The sequence below is a fragment of the Peromyscus maniculatus genome, chromosome 3 (genome assembly GCF_049852395.1).
Source record: "Peromyscus maniculatus bairdii isolate BWxNUB_F1_BW_parent chromosome 3, HU_Pman_BW_mat_3.1, whole genome shotgun sequence".
In the NCBI taxonomy this organism is placed as follows: domain Eukaryota; kingdom Metazoa; phylum Chordata; class Mammalia; order Rodentia; family Cricetidae; genus Peromyscus; species Peromyscus maniculatus.
Window position 1 is genome coordinate 5,659,026 of NC_134854.1, and position 14,813 is coordinate 5,673,838.

General features: G+C 40.7%; 1 protein-coding gene across 7 annotated transcripts in view; it reads right to left on the minus strand.

Annotated features, from left to right (window-relative positions):
* The window catches only part of Cped1 (cadherin like and PC-esterase domain containing 1), a 294,083-nt gene that overhangs the window by 24,821 nt on the left and 254,449 nt on the right, over positions 1-14,813 (minus strand). For all 7 annotated transcript variants that reach the window (XR_013049666.1, XM_006994487.4, XM_006994486.4 and 4 more), the window contains 4 exons: positions 9,996-10,216; positions 9,653-9,754; positions 8,921-9,008; positions 6,025-6,171 (listed from right to left, as the gene is read on the minus strand). Coding sequence is in view for 6 of the 7 variants with exons in the window: in XM_006994487.4 (XP_006994549.1) it covers positions 6,025-6,171; positions 8,921-9,008; positions 9,653-9,754; positions 9,996-10,216 (558 nt within the window). In the remaining variant the exon portion in view is untranslated. The remainder of the gene's footprint in view (positions 1-6,024; positions 6,172-8,920; positions 9,009-9,652; positions 9,755-9,995; positions 10,217-14,813) is intronic.

Below are 14,813 nucleotides of genomic sequence, written 5' to 3' on the forward strand. Positions count from 1 at the left end.
TAGTTACTGGTGACTCCCAACCCTACCTCCAGTCTCAACCTGCCCCTTGATCTTCATACCTGTATATCCAACTGCCCGCTCAGAACACCACCTGGATGTCCTGCAGGCATCTCAAGTGCAACATGTTGAAAACTGAACTCATCATCTTCTCCCTAAGCTGATACCTTTTCTGTTCTTTGTCTCACTTGCTGTCTCAGCTCGCTAATCAGTCATGCAAGTTAGGAATCCTCTTTGATTCTTCCCACTCCTTCATTCCACAGATAAAACCTACAGATTAATTTCCTTAAATAGAGCTTGCATTTGTCCACTTCTGTCTTAAGATTGTTGCCTCTGCCCTCTTTGTTGTAGGCCGTTACCATCTCCCCTATGACTTCTGGCTCAGTTCTCTCCACATTTGCTATACGTCCTAACTTTTAAAAATAGGTGTATTTATCATGAGTGTTTGCCTGCACATGCATATTTGCAACACATGGGTGCAATTTTCTTGTCAAAGAGGGCATCAGATACCCTGGCATTGGGGTTGCAGACACTTGTAAACTATCATGTGCGTCCTGGGAGCCACAGCCTGGTTATCTGCAAGAACAGCAAATATTGTGGAAACCATTCTCAGGTCTTGGGTTCTAACTTTTTCAGACAAAATGCTACCACCTTGTTCTTCCCTGTAAGAGTTTCAGTGCCACCTACAGGATCAAATGCTCAGCTTTCACCATGACTTAGTCCTTGACTATTTCTTTCCAGTCCCCCCTTTTTAGTGATGCTCTACAATATCTAACAATATCCAGAACTGCTCATGGTTCCATGAGAACAGTATGTCAGTGACTCAGTTTTCCATGGAATCAGAAGGGCCTACATCCCTGGAACTAGAGTCAGTTTTTCTACACAATGCAACCGAGCAGGGTTTCTTCTTTTCTTTCTTTCTTTCTTTCTTTCTTTCTTTCTTTCTTTCTTTCTTTCTTTCTTTCTTTCTTTCTTTCTTTCTTTTTTTTTTTTAAAGAGTAGGTTCACTCAATCCCTAGACCATGTCCTGTGCCTCTTTTTTTTTGGTGTAACCACTATGGCCTCTGCATATCTCTAAATATCTCTAATATGCTACTCTATATATTGTGTCATGTGGGTTTTTATAACTTACATTTAAGTACTATCTTGAGGCCGGGGAATAAATGTGCCTTATTTATTTTTACTTTCTACTGTTTAGTTCAAGAAGTGGACTCACTAAACAAATGCTGGGTGATTGCATCCAAGAATAAACAAGACTGATGTATTTGGAACTGAATGGAGGGCAAAGGCTTGGAAAAGTATTCTTATGTAAACAGAACTAGGTAACTGACTCGTTTGGGTTGTTAGCTGGTAAGGAAGGATAAGCAAAACAAACTCCAGCCTGTAAGTGGCAGAACAGGGCATACCAGTGAGAACAAGGGTTAAAGGGGATGAAGTCTTGCCTTGGGGACATATGGCTTTTGAGATTCCTTTTGGAGTCCTGTAATGCATTCTCCAGCCAATTTCCCAATAGTAAGAAAGTTCTTAGAGTACTTAAAAACATTTTCTGAGAAAATTGTCATAGTAATTTATTACAAATACCCATGCTTCGACAAGATATCCCTAAAGGTGCAGTAGTGGCCCTCATATCTAGGTGGTAACCAACACATGTCTGATTGGACTTAAGGTCCACTCGACAGGAAGGAAATCATGCATGTTATTGGAAAGCTAGCCAATTATCCAGGGATAGTGAAGTCATGGATCTTAGAGGAGAACCTATCATATCCACTTTAATAACCAGCACAATTCCTAAATACTTGCCCTTGTACTCACAGATAAGTGCAACTCTCATCCCTCATCAAAGAAGCTTCTCTGTGCAAGAGATGGAAAGATTCTCTTTCTCATTACAGAAAGCCACAATGGTCAAAATGTAGAGAACAACTAATCATGGGGCACTCAGCCCAAGTGGATACATCTACAGCACAATCCCATACTTAAGGCTTAGGGAAGATTATAGAAGAGGGGCCAGAGGACCAAGAAGCCAACTATGTGATTGTGTCTCTAAGATATGATGGGGAACATACACCTCAACAGCATGTTTGCTTAAACAAGACCTAGATGATGACAATACCACCAATAGACATGCTAAAGTTGGGCGAGAACATCTCACAGGACTCCATCCCTAGACAAAGAACGACAGGCAACTAATGACCATGGAGAGAGGGAGAATTAGTCTTCCCCAGGGATGAGCCCCTAATTGCTCTTCTAATAACAAGTGGTAAGTCCTGGAATCATCTATATACAAACTAAACAGACCCAAGAGGTTGTATTTATACATTTATGCATTTGTGTATATGTGACAATCCTAATCGGGGATGAGGAAGCTGTGAATTTGGAAGTGAGCAAGGGGGGAACGTAGGAAGGAGAAAGGTTGGAAAGAGAAGAGGGATGAGGAAATGATGTAATTATGTTTAATTCTTAAAAATTGCAAAAAGCAAAACTATGCTAATAGGTAAATTCTCAGATTTTCTGTATCAGTTATGTATTCATTTTATTTGTTATTTTTCTCCTCAAAAGTCATTACTTCAGTTCTAGACTGATGAATTTAAGAAGTAAGTGTGTGTGTGTGTGTGTGTGTGTGTGTGTGTGTGGTGCTGGGGATTGAAGCTAGGGCCTCATGTACACTAGGCAAGTGCTAAGGGTCCTATCGCTGAACTACATCTTCAGTCCAAAGGTATTTTGTTTTTCAGTCCTTGTTGTGTTTAGACTCTAAACTTTTGGAATGTGAAGGAGTAAGAGAAAAACATTATTTCTAAGCTCCATCATGTTATTTATTTGATTAGGTCAAATAATAAGGTGTGTAGTATTAAGAGTAAAGAATCATGGATAAACCATCCCTAACAGAGAACTGAAATGCCTTCCTCTTTTCTTCCCATGTCTGCATACCAAGGCAACCTGTTAGGTCTTAATGCCAGATGCTCTCTGTCTCCTGAGTCAAAAGTTACAGTCACATTTGCCAGACATTAATGCTATTACATAAGACCTGCACAACTGATTAGGCTAATTAATAACCACCCAGCAATTGTGGGTTTATCCTTTCTGTAACTAGATTTGGGCTGATATTTCCGAATAGTTTCTAAGTCTCTGCTTCTTCACAGTAAATGTTTGTCACACAATGAAAGGCACCATCAGAAACCTCTGTTGGGCAAGAGCTCCTGGGATCCTGTTTATTGTCCTGAATAAACATTGGGAAAATAAGATTCCATTCCCACTCATAAAAAGAAACACTTTCTTTGCTAATCAGTGAGGACTTTTTAGTAAAGATAGATTCATACCATTTGGAGACAGCTTATAGATTCTCGGTGACAGCCTATTCTCTTTCAATGCCTTGGCAGACAAAAGAGGCTCTCCAAGACTTCAAGTTTCACCTGTGACAAGTAGAGTTCACAGAAGCAGGTTTGTTGTGTCTGCAGTAGAATCCTGACCACAGAGCAATGGGATGTTAAGGTCTCACCGAAATGATTATACCGACTCCTCGAAAGTATTCTTGAGTGTAATGTGGAGATAGTTTGAGTACAAGAGGATAAAACTCCTGTACCAAAACTCTTGAGGTTCTAATACTACTGTTTCTTGTTTTTGCTATTATTTTAAGGGGAACTTGTTTTTGGCCAGTCTCATAAAATGAATATGAAGCAAAAAAATGAGAGTCAACAGAATTTTAACATTTTATTATGTGATACCTTAGAAAGATTATAAAATGTCAGTGTCATCATGAGAGATGGCCTGAGTGAGATACAAGTGCTTCAAACTGCCCATAAAGAGTGATCATGTTCACAATCAATGAATGAGTTTGGAGACCCTGTGCACAGGGGTAAATTGAGAAAGATGACCTCATCAACCCCATAGTCTATCTGCAAAGGCAAATGCTCCTGGAAGACCATTTCTTTGAAATCATGAGAGATTGAGCATGGATTTCAGCACTCAGGAATCAGCTGACTTCATCTGTGGGAGATGCACATGGTTTGCCATCACGACAGGAAGAAAGTCGACAGAAAACAATCTGTGTATGATCACTGTAGGAAAACTATAACCTCATAAGTGAAATAGTTCAACTACCATGCTTAAATCTGTCTTTTGCAAATTAAAGATAGCTTTTGTTGGAGGAAGTAATTCTAAATCAGTGTTCTACTGCTGGTAGTTCAAAGAATCTTTTTTTGGGTGTGTGGTTTTCAAATTCCAGGACTATTAGTATAAACTGACTGACATTGTGACAGCAGATACATGTAATACAATCATGTGGGAAGGACATCCTCTGGTTTTAATTGGAGCTGTGCTCGAAGTCTTTGGAGGACATTTCCTTTTTAGTCTTTTAGAGCACTAATACTGAAAAAGAGAATACACATCCTTCCTCCAGTGTACTAATTAAAGACACATTATAGAAACATAAATAAATAAACATTTTCTAAAAGAAGTTAAAAAAATGCATGCTGTTTTTTAAAGTGCCAATTTTCTGTGAGTTTGGTGATAATTGGCTTGCTTTTGTGACCCACCATGATCCTAGGATGGTTCATTGTTTTTTGTTTTTGTTTTTCTCCCTGGTTTGTATTTCTAAGCATTTAGTTTTTATAAACTGGACAAGTACTCGAGGGGTGGTATATTTCCTTATGGAAGTAATTAGTAGACACACAGCATACTATAACTTAAAATCTTTTATGTAGCAACATGGCCAAGTTTTAAGTTGTTTGTTCAAAACTTCAATGTTTCCCACCATGGTTGCTGGCTCCCACTTCTCTGAGATTTAGTGTCACTGGTCATATCAAAAGAAGATGTGGTTGGGTGGGGGTGGCGCACGCCTTTAATTTCACACTTGGGAGGCAGAGGCAGGCAGAATTCTGTGAGTTTGAGGCCAGCTTGGTCTATAGAGCAAGTTCTAGGACAGCCAGGGATACACAGAGAAACCCTGTCTTGAACTCCCTCATCACAAAAAAAAAGAAAAAGAAAGAAAGAAAGAAAAGAAAGAAAGAAAGAAAGAAAGAAAGAAAGAAAGAAAGAAAGAAAGAAAGAAAGAAAAAGAAAGAAAAGCGATGTGCATCTGTCAGCAGAGTGTAGAGAACAGGCACTTGTCTTAATGGCTTCGGGGTACTTTTGAGGATCTGGGGACCAAGAGGGAATGAAGACAGCTAAATAAAAAAACAGGATCAGAAATAAACTGTAGCTGCCATCTCACTAGTTAACTGACTAAATGTGTTCTGGATTGTAAGGGGAAACCAACCAAGAAAGAACAAGTGGAGTGAATTACGATCTGATGAGAAGGTAAACTGGGGTACCCTTCATCTGAGGGCCAGCAGAGTCTCCTGACGTCTGCATCAACCCCCACAAGGGTTGACAAGGGAGCTCATATTCTAACTGTGGTATGTCTGTTTCTTCTGAACTGAAGCATTCCCTCCTAGAGGCAGGTGAGAGACTCAGCTAACTCAAGCAGCTACAAAACTACGAGACTCAAGAAGCCCAGAAAGCTCCTGGATTCTCAGGTCCCATCCCAGAGGTTATATTAGCCGTGACAGCTGCAGGGGAGAGAAGACCAGCAGAGCTGCTTGCAGGTTGAGGAGGGGACTCTGGGGATGCAGCTTCTGTGGTTTATCACCCATGTCGGGTGGACTTTTCAGTGACGTAGATACCTTTGAACCATACGTTCCTGTGACTAACCTTCCCCGATGTTTCTGATGGCAGTCTTAATAAACTCACTGGGGGTTCTGGTGGAAGGAACCCACGAAATCTGTTGGAGAAAGCAGCCCTCTTCAGACTTCCACATCTTCCTGCCCTCATCCACACAAGATCCTGGGTTTTCCATGTCTGAACACTAACTTCTAGCACTTCATTTTACAAAGCTTATGGTCATAAAGCTTTTGACATATTTTTTTCTTTTGGCATGTTTTTTTCTCAAGCAAAACAACAAAGACAATACATTAAAGGTATAAGAACAAACAAACAAACAAAACTAAACCCAGCAACCCCAAACTACAAAACTCTGAAAGCCATTACAAATACCTCATGGAAATGACATCCACAATTGCCCTGCAGAAATTCTTTGTGTCGTCCCATTGTGATGGTGAATGTGTCTACTACTTCATAGCCGTATTTTTTGGCAGCTTCCAGAATGCTCAGATTTTCTTTATGTAGGTTTTGTACTTCACTCTGTATTACCAAGCAAGAGATATTAAGTTTTGATTAACAAACAATTTTTTTTTTGTTTTTCGAGACAGGGTTTCTCTGTGTAGCTTTGTGCCTTTCCTGGAACTCACTTGGTAGCCCAGGCTGGCCTCGAACTCACAGAGATCCGCCTGGCTCTGCCTCCCGAGTGCTGGGATTAAAGGTGTGCGCCACCACTGCCCGGCTACAAACAATTATTTTATGATTTAGTAACTCAAACAGACATTATGGAAATGTCATCTTCTTTTACCAAGATTGGTTGTATTGAGAGATGAATTTCATATCAATTTTAAAAGTAAAAATGTGCTTTAATTTTTCCAAAAGATCAGAATAACTGCTTATGTATACACAACACAACAATAAATGAATGTCTTCCTTACCTAAAAACAATTAAGTTTATTGATCATAAGTGTATTTAAAATTCTCAAATTGAAAACTGATGTGTTATATACCACTAGGTAGACCTCCATCTACTTGGATTCTCACTTAATTAAGCCACTTGCATATTAGCTGGCACCTGAGTTTTGCTTAGCCTCTTGCTAAGGGACAGAATGGAGGGTATGAATTGTGTGGCCTGCGCTTGTAAAACAACACTCTAACTGGAGAAATGGGCATACACAGCAAGTCCTTTACTAGGAGAAATGCACCGGGAGGATTAACTGTTGGGAGAAATGGAGCAAGACGACCATGACACAATTCCAGAAGAGTTTTCAGTGAGGTTTGCTACTTGGACGTGGAGGAGGATGCTTCGGGGAAAGCAGCAAAATTGGGCAAAGGGTCCAGCTGTTGCCTCTCCGGATCACATCCCTCCCACCTTCCCTGCTGTGTGGCTGGCAATGACTGAATCTGGCTCAGTTCTAGTTCAGGTTCACTCTCTCAGGGAGGGATATCATCATCAATTACAGTGTTCTGCCTACATCCAGAAGAGGGCGCCAGATCTCATTACAGATGGTGGTGAGCCACCGTGTGGTTGCTGGGAATTGAGCTCAGGACCTCTGGAAGAACAGCTAGTGACCTTAACCACTGAGCCGTCTCTCCAGCCCCCTGGTTAAGTTTCTTAAAAGAAGTGGCACACTTTGTATTTTTTCTGTTGCCTCTGCTGGGCTTGCATGCTTATTTTAATCTAGCACTTAAAGAAGAGTGTTTTCTTTAAGATAAAGTCAGTGACTAGGGACACCTCATAAAGGGGCAGCCCCAGAGGAAATGACACTTAAGTTAATACTTGATGGGTCTTAGGAATTTACTAAAGTGAGGAGGTGTGGGAGAATATGATCCTTGAAGGGGAAGCATTGATCTAAAAGCCTAGGAGTCACTGAGAGCATGGCATGCTTGGTGTGTGTGTGTGTGTGTGTGTGTGTGCGCGCGCGCGCGCGCGCGCGCGCGTAGCCCTCCCTGTCCTCATGTACATTTATTACTATGCTCAGGTGAGAAGGGGTGATTCTACAAAGGAGGTCGAAGGCCCATCCTGAAGAGCTGTGAGAGAATACGATAGGAGTTCAGAATGATGTGTTGTCTTCACTGGCTCTGGTCCCGTTATCCTTTCTCCTTTTTGCCTCCCTCCTCCCCACCTTTTGTCTCCACTCTGCTTGTGAAGACTGATGGGATCTCCCACAGCTCTGGGGGCAGGAGGCATCTTAACACCGGGTCCACAATAGAGCAAGTGCAGAAGACGAGTGGTTGGGAGCTAACAACCTAAATGTAAGTGAGGGTCACAAGTGCCAGATGCTGTGAGGAACACTAAGAAATACTGTGGTGCTTCCGGAGATGCAGGAATGAATTGCAGCCCAGCCTTTGAATAACACTAAAATGGTTCCAGCTCCTAACTCACAAAAAAACAAAACAAACAAACAAAAAAAAAAAACAAAAACTATCAAAAATCCTCCCCCTCCTAATCCCCAGTTGTCCTAAATCCTCCTGTTCCCTAGAAGTTAATGTTCCAGCTTATTTTGCTACCCAAACCCAAGATAGCTTCACTTTGGTGAATTCGGAGTTTTGACTTGGACTACAGTTCTCTTGCGCTATAGAATAATTGGCATTCAAGTAAGGAGAGGGGGATCCCACTCTGTGCTTGAAAAAGCTAGACTGGCTCAACACAGACACAAAGAGCAATCTTAGCCTGCTCAAATTAAAAGGACACTCTGCCCCTGAACTGGGATTCTGCACTTGCATGTAAACCTGGGCCAGTCTCTATGCTAGAGTAAGGTTCTCTGACTTACAGATGTTTTTCTTTTCTGTTCTAATTTTTTTTTTTACTTTAGTGCTGAGACAAATTTCCTATCTTTAAGAACTAGCCAGAGGCACCTAGTGCCCTTCATTTGTGGAGATCCAACTGTTGGAAAAACAACGATATCACTCATTTATGTATATATATCAGATACTGTTTCCCAAAAGGTTCACTGATATTGACAATTCCATTTGTGGCTTCAGCATGAATCTCAAGGAGGGAAACAGTCTCTTATTATAAACTCTAAAGGTGAATACACAAGCTCTCTTGTCTGTGAGTCCAGTACTGTTTTCCACAGCTTATTTTTTTTTCTTCCTTGAACTCAGTGTATTATTTAGAGCACATTTATGAGCTGTGGTCTCCTGGTCTGCAGGAACAGTCACAATGTACTTGGAATCATAGGAATATGATTTTTATTTTTATGAAGGCTGATGAGTGTTGTAGAATTCCTGTTGGATCTTTTGCTATCAGGATTCACAAATTCATACAGCCTAGAAGAGATGGGCTTACCTGTGTTAGGAAATGCACCCCATCCACTGGCAGGTGAAATCCAATCCCCAAAGTTTTGATGATCACCAGGATATTGAGCAAATTTGCCCTGAATGAAATGATCAGAATTTTAAAGTCAAAAACTTCAGTTGCATTTCTACATGTTTGTTAATTATATAAACATATACAACAGGATTCTTTTAGAGTGTGATCATTTGCATATAGGACTAAACTCCCATTTTATTTATTTGTCCTATATTAAGACTTTCTGCAGATGGAATTTTGTGTGCTAATGTACATTATTCAATAATAATAACAAATCATAATAACATGCTTAAAATACATTAATCACTTTGTTCATCTGAACAAGCACTTATACAGCAATGAGAATGTATTAGACAATGTTTTTAGTACTTTCAATATATATGTATGTTTGTTCTGAGACAAGGCCTTACTCTGTAATCCTTGCTGGATTTGACCTTATATTATATTAACCTCCTAAATGTTTGAATTACAGGTATGTGCTACCATACCTGACTGATAAATAGGTTTTGATCTGGAGTAATTTTAAATTAGGATGCTAAGGATCCCTGATTGAATATAAAATTATTCTGAAATATAAAATTTGCCTTTAAATTTCTAATTTTAAATTCTAAATCTGCCCTCTAAATAAGCCCTGGATGAAGTTTGGTTAAATGCACAGTACTTTCAAAGAAGAGATAAAGACATGGATGACAGTGTTTACAGGGTTACCTCTTTAAAACCTTGTGAATAATTTGCAGGTGATTGGAATTAAGCCACTGAACACCACCAACAACCAATACTGTCTGGTCAGTATTCTCTAGAGGATGTGATCTGAAACCCAGAAAGAAAAACAACACATGTTGCTTAGAACAGATGGTAAACATTTTAACTGGATTGCCTCACATTTCAATGAACCATGTCTGGCTTCCTGATCACAAGACTTGCTTGTCATTTGCAGCTCGTTTTCAGCCACATTAGTGGGTATCTAAGCTTTTCAGCACATTTGATATACAGTGTGCAATTATAACTGCACAATGGTGGCATTTTGCCATTCATGGTCGTTCCATTGTACCTTCGCAGGAGATGTTCAAGTGCTTTCTCAAAGGTTGGTCGCAGTGAAGGGCTTATCCAGAACTGGGGGTAGTAGGAGTAACTGATCAAAGTCTTCCCCCCATTGACACTGGGGTAGAGTTTAGTACCATGCACCTTCTGCCACTCCTGCAGTGTTTCGTTCAGTCTTTCAATAAGATAGTACATCATTCCTCTGTTGGTGGAATCGCCAATGAAAAGGATCTGGAAAGAAAAGATTTGCTGTCGAGTCAGGTGTCTACACGGTATGTAATATAATGTGCACAAAGTCACACATCTAACTGAAGGACAGCCCTTCAGCCTTTAGAAACATCCTTAATCTTCCCCATCATAATCTCCCCCAAACTTGTTCATTTATTTCTTTCATATTGTTGTTAGTAATGACATCATCTCCTGATCTGCTAATTAGTGTGTAAAACTTCCATTTCATTTTATTTTCAATCTTTCTCTCTCCCTTGTATGTAGCAGGAATCTTAAAAGTTCTTATTAATAAAATCAAACCTGAGGCCAGTTATTGGGGTGAATGCTGGAAGATCAGAGAAGCAGAACAAGTCACAGCCACCTCACCTTGGCAGTTCCTCAGCTGATCCTTTTTCCTCAGACTGAAAGCTTCTGAGTCCTACTCCAGAATGAATCTCAGCTGAACTGTGCTGCTCAAAACCTAAAAGCTTAACCAGCCAAATGTTTCTAGTTTCTGGTCTTCATGCCTTATATATCTTTCTGCTTTCTGCCATCACTCCCTAGGATTAAAGGCATGTGTCACCATGTTTGCCTGTATCCTTGTGGCCTAGAACTCACAGAGATCCAGACAAATTTCTGCCTCTGGAATGCTAGGATTAAAGGTGTGTGTGCCACCATTTTCTAGCCTTTGTATCTAGTGGCTGTTCTGTCTCTGACCCCAGATAAGTTTATTAGAGTGCACAATATTTTGGGGAACACAATACCACCACACTTGTATCTATCACTTTAATTATATTCACCTAATCAGGTAACGTGTCTTACTGATAAAAAGATCCATGGAATGTTGAGAACTCTAGGGATACTTATGATTTTCAATCTTTGTTTGATAGATCTGCAAACTGAGAACCCACAGAAGTAGCACCATGGAAGTCATGCCATGATTCAAAAAACAAAGAAAGAAAGTCACATGGGGCTGGGACCTTTCTGAGCAGCATTTTGCACGCACCCTGCATGTCCAGTGACACTTGTTCCCCATGAGGTCTGCCACCCTGCCAGCCCAGGCCAGCCCAGGCATGCTCCGCCTCGAAGCTGTACTATTGTAAACACACCCTCACATCTTCCTTTTTGCCCTCCATTCACCATTATCTTCTTTGCATGCTCAAAACTATATTCATTCACCATTCCTTACAGAGTCAGTTCTGAACTATTTAGGTTCAGCTAACAGAGACTACGACTTTATTGCTTACGAGTTTCTGTTCTATGGAGATTGCCACAGATGGGAAATTTGAGACTTGAGAAGACCAGGGTCATAAATCTAGTAAATGGTGAACTCAAGACTCAAACCAGGTTCTCTGACTTCAAGTGCAGGTCAGTGGCCCACTTTCGCATTGTGTCTCTTCATATTGGGACAGACTTAGGCTTTCTCATGGAACATGATTTGTGTTCTACAACATCTGTTTTTCCCTTGTATTAATCCATCTGCCTTGCGAGTTCCTCCCTGTACAATCCCACCTGTCAACCATCAGAAATAACATCAACGACACTCCTACCAAAGGTCTCCCCTAGTGCCCCAGCTAGAGTGACTCACTCTGGATTCTATGATTCCATTAAATTTTAGTTCCATTATTTTGATTTTATCAAAAGCTACATGACATTATGGCTACTTGCATCTACGTCCTTTCCCCATGTCTTATTAAGAAGTATTTGAAAGGTACATTTCAAAGTCTGCTTTCCCTCATAGTGCCATACATGCACGTGCTAAGTACTTAGTGAATTGAAAGCAATCAGTACTTTCCTGTAGACAATTCCTTTGAGTGCTTTGGCTAAGGTTGAACTCATTCTTCAGTTCTTTCCTCTTTGAGGTTTGGTTTTTTTCATCAGTGATGCACATATTCCTTTGGTTAAAATCATAGCAGCATGCACCGCCATCACTTCTCATTTTCCATTCATGGTGAATTTAGGAAGAATCTGAAAAGGCTTGTAATTCTCACAGTATGCTGAAGAACCTCCATGAGGGAGCCTAGAAAGCTGCTCCAATTAGCCTTGGATACTGTTGTCATAAATATGGCTACTAAACAGAAGAACATGGCAGACCCCTCACTGATGGGCGTAGTCAAATTCCATGGGGTGAAAATATTCTAACACAATAAAATAGTGAAATAAATCAATTTGATTCTTGTTAGGCTTTGCCTCTGGTTTTACAGTCTAGATTTTTGATTTTTTTAGTGATTTATTTTTCAGTGGCAGACTGAACCCTGGTCCTCACTCACACTAGGCAAGCATTCTGTCACGGAATTGTCTGCAGTCCTTTCATTACTTTCTATTTTGAGATAGGATCTAAGTTGCCCAGGTTGGTTTTGAACTTGCTCTGTAGCCTAGATCGGCCTCAAGCTTCTGAGCTTCTTGATTCAGTCTCACAAATATCTGGGATTACAGGTTTGTGGCAACAGGTTAAGGAGAATTCTTACTTTTCAAGAGGACTTTTGAGCTACTAGGAAAACTCAGGAAGTTGCAACCACTCACATACTCCTGTGTTAGTTTGTTGGAGCTGTTTACCACAGACAGAGAGGCTTTAACAACAGAAATTCATTTGTGTACATTTCTGGAAGCTAGAAATACACATCCAAAGGGCAGACAGGGCTGTTTTCTTCTGGAGGACTCTTCAGTTAGTCGATGGTGGTCTTTTCTGTCTTCCCATGGTCTTCCTTTATGCATTTGTGACCTAATTGACTACAAAGACTCTAGCCATATTGGATTTGGAAGACCACCCATCTGACCTCATTTTATCCCATTTGCCTTTCCAATGGCTTTATGTCTGAACTTTCTGGGTAGCTAGGAGTTAGAAGTTCAGCATGTGAATTTGATGGAGATGATACAGTTCAACCCAGAACACTAAGCTAAGAATAGTTGATATAGAACTTTTGTTGTTATTGTTTTAAGATAGGGTCTTTATAAAGTCCAAACTGGCCTCTAATTCATGATCCTCCTGCCTCCCCATTTCAAATGCCAGCTAAATGTACTGAAGATTTCCCATTGCTTCTCTTTATTCCTCATATTGAAGTTAGTCCTTCCTGGGCAGTGAGCCTTGCACTAGGTATCTCAATATATGGATATCTCAAATGTGGACTACAGGGAGATGCGGAAGTTTAAACAAGTCAAAGAAATTACTTATTACTGCAAGAATAGTGCCCACACATCTAGATTTTCAGTCTTCCCACGTGGTAATATCTAAAGCCCACCAACGCGCATCAGAACCACCTTAGTGCTGTTTCCAAATTCCTAGGTACTGCCCTTTACTAACTAGATAATATTTTAAGGAAATAAGGTTCATCTCCTTATGTGCAAAGCAGAGGAAATAACAGCACCGGAGGGCTTAAGTGAGATGTCAAGAGCTTATTCTTGACAGTCCGAGAGTGCAATATGAGTTTGTGCTGGCATCAAAGTACAAGAAAGGTGGGCAGCACATTTTTTTTTGTTTCCCGTGCACATTGCAGGGTGGTTGAAACTCACTAGCGCACAGAGAAACGCAGTAGACGTAAGAAGTTTGGAAGGCCCAGCTGGCTGCCTTCATCTGCATCAAGCCAGCTACCACTGTGTGTAGCAAGCCTCTAAAGCAAAACGCTGGCAGGAGGACAGAAGCAATGACCCCCTTACTGTAGTGGGTAGCCATTCCAATCTTGATCCGGAAGTTCCAACCCCCACTGAGGCTTGGGTAACTGTCACGCCTACAAGGCGGGGCCAAGAGAGAACTCTGAAGACCCTGAAGACCCGAGATCCGGTGCTGGTTCCTGGACCCTGGACGCTGGAGGTAGACGGAGCAGAGTTCTTCAGAGAACACAGGGGGACTGCGCTCTGTCTTTCCCAGACCCTGCAACCTACCTATCCTACCACTTTTAAGTTACGCCACTAAATAAACCTCCCTTTTAACTACGTGGAGTGGCCTTAATAATTTCACCAATACCTTACGCTGAGCACTCTCAACAGGGCACAGGAAGCCTCCATAGTGGACAGGCGCCAGTAAGAGCTATATGCACACTGGTAGACGCTGTCTGCTCCATCACTAGCAAGCAAGATATCATTCTTTATGCAGGTTAAGACAGCTGTCAAGATACGGGCCTGGGAAGAATCTCCTGTTGGGTTAATTTACCCAAGTCTTTCCATTTGTGAAAGGCAGAAATGATAAAATCTAACTAAAATATTCAGCTGTGATCTTAAGGTTGTCTGTTGGTGAAAAAGGTTTGCCAGAGATAAGCTGGTGCTCTTAATAAGGACATATACCTAACTTCAAAACGTCAGCTTATTCAGTGCACAGGGCACAGTTAAACGCTATCATCTGTTACATGGCTTTTCAGTCACGTGATTCACATTCAGTCTTTATGTGTTTTATATCATTCACTTTTGTTGAATTATAAAGGAAATGCATGATTTATTTTGAAGGACACTTTCAATTTTAAAAGACTTATATTATCATAACAAATACTTGTGGCTGTCTATTGAGTTGACAAATAGTCTCCCACGAAAACTGTCACCTTACATTGGTGTCCTAAGGTAGTGGTTGGCAGAAGTAATCAAAGAGGAAAAAAATGTGATCATTAAATACAAATGCCCAGTAAGCATTTGT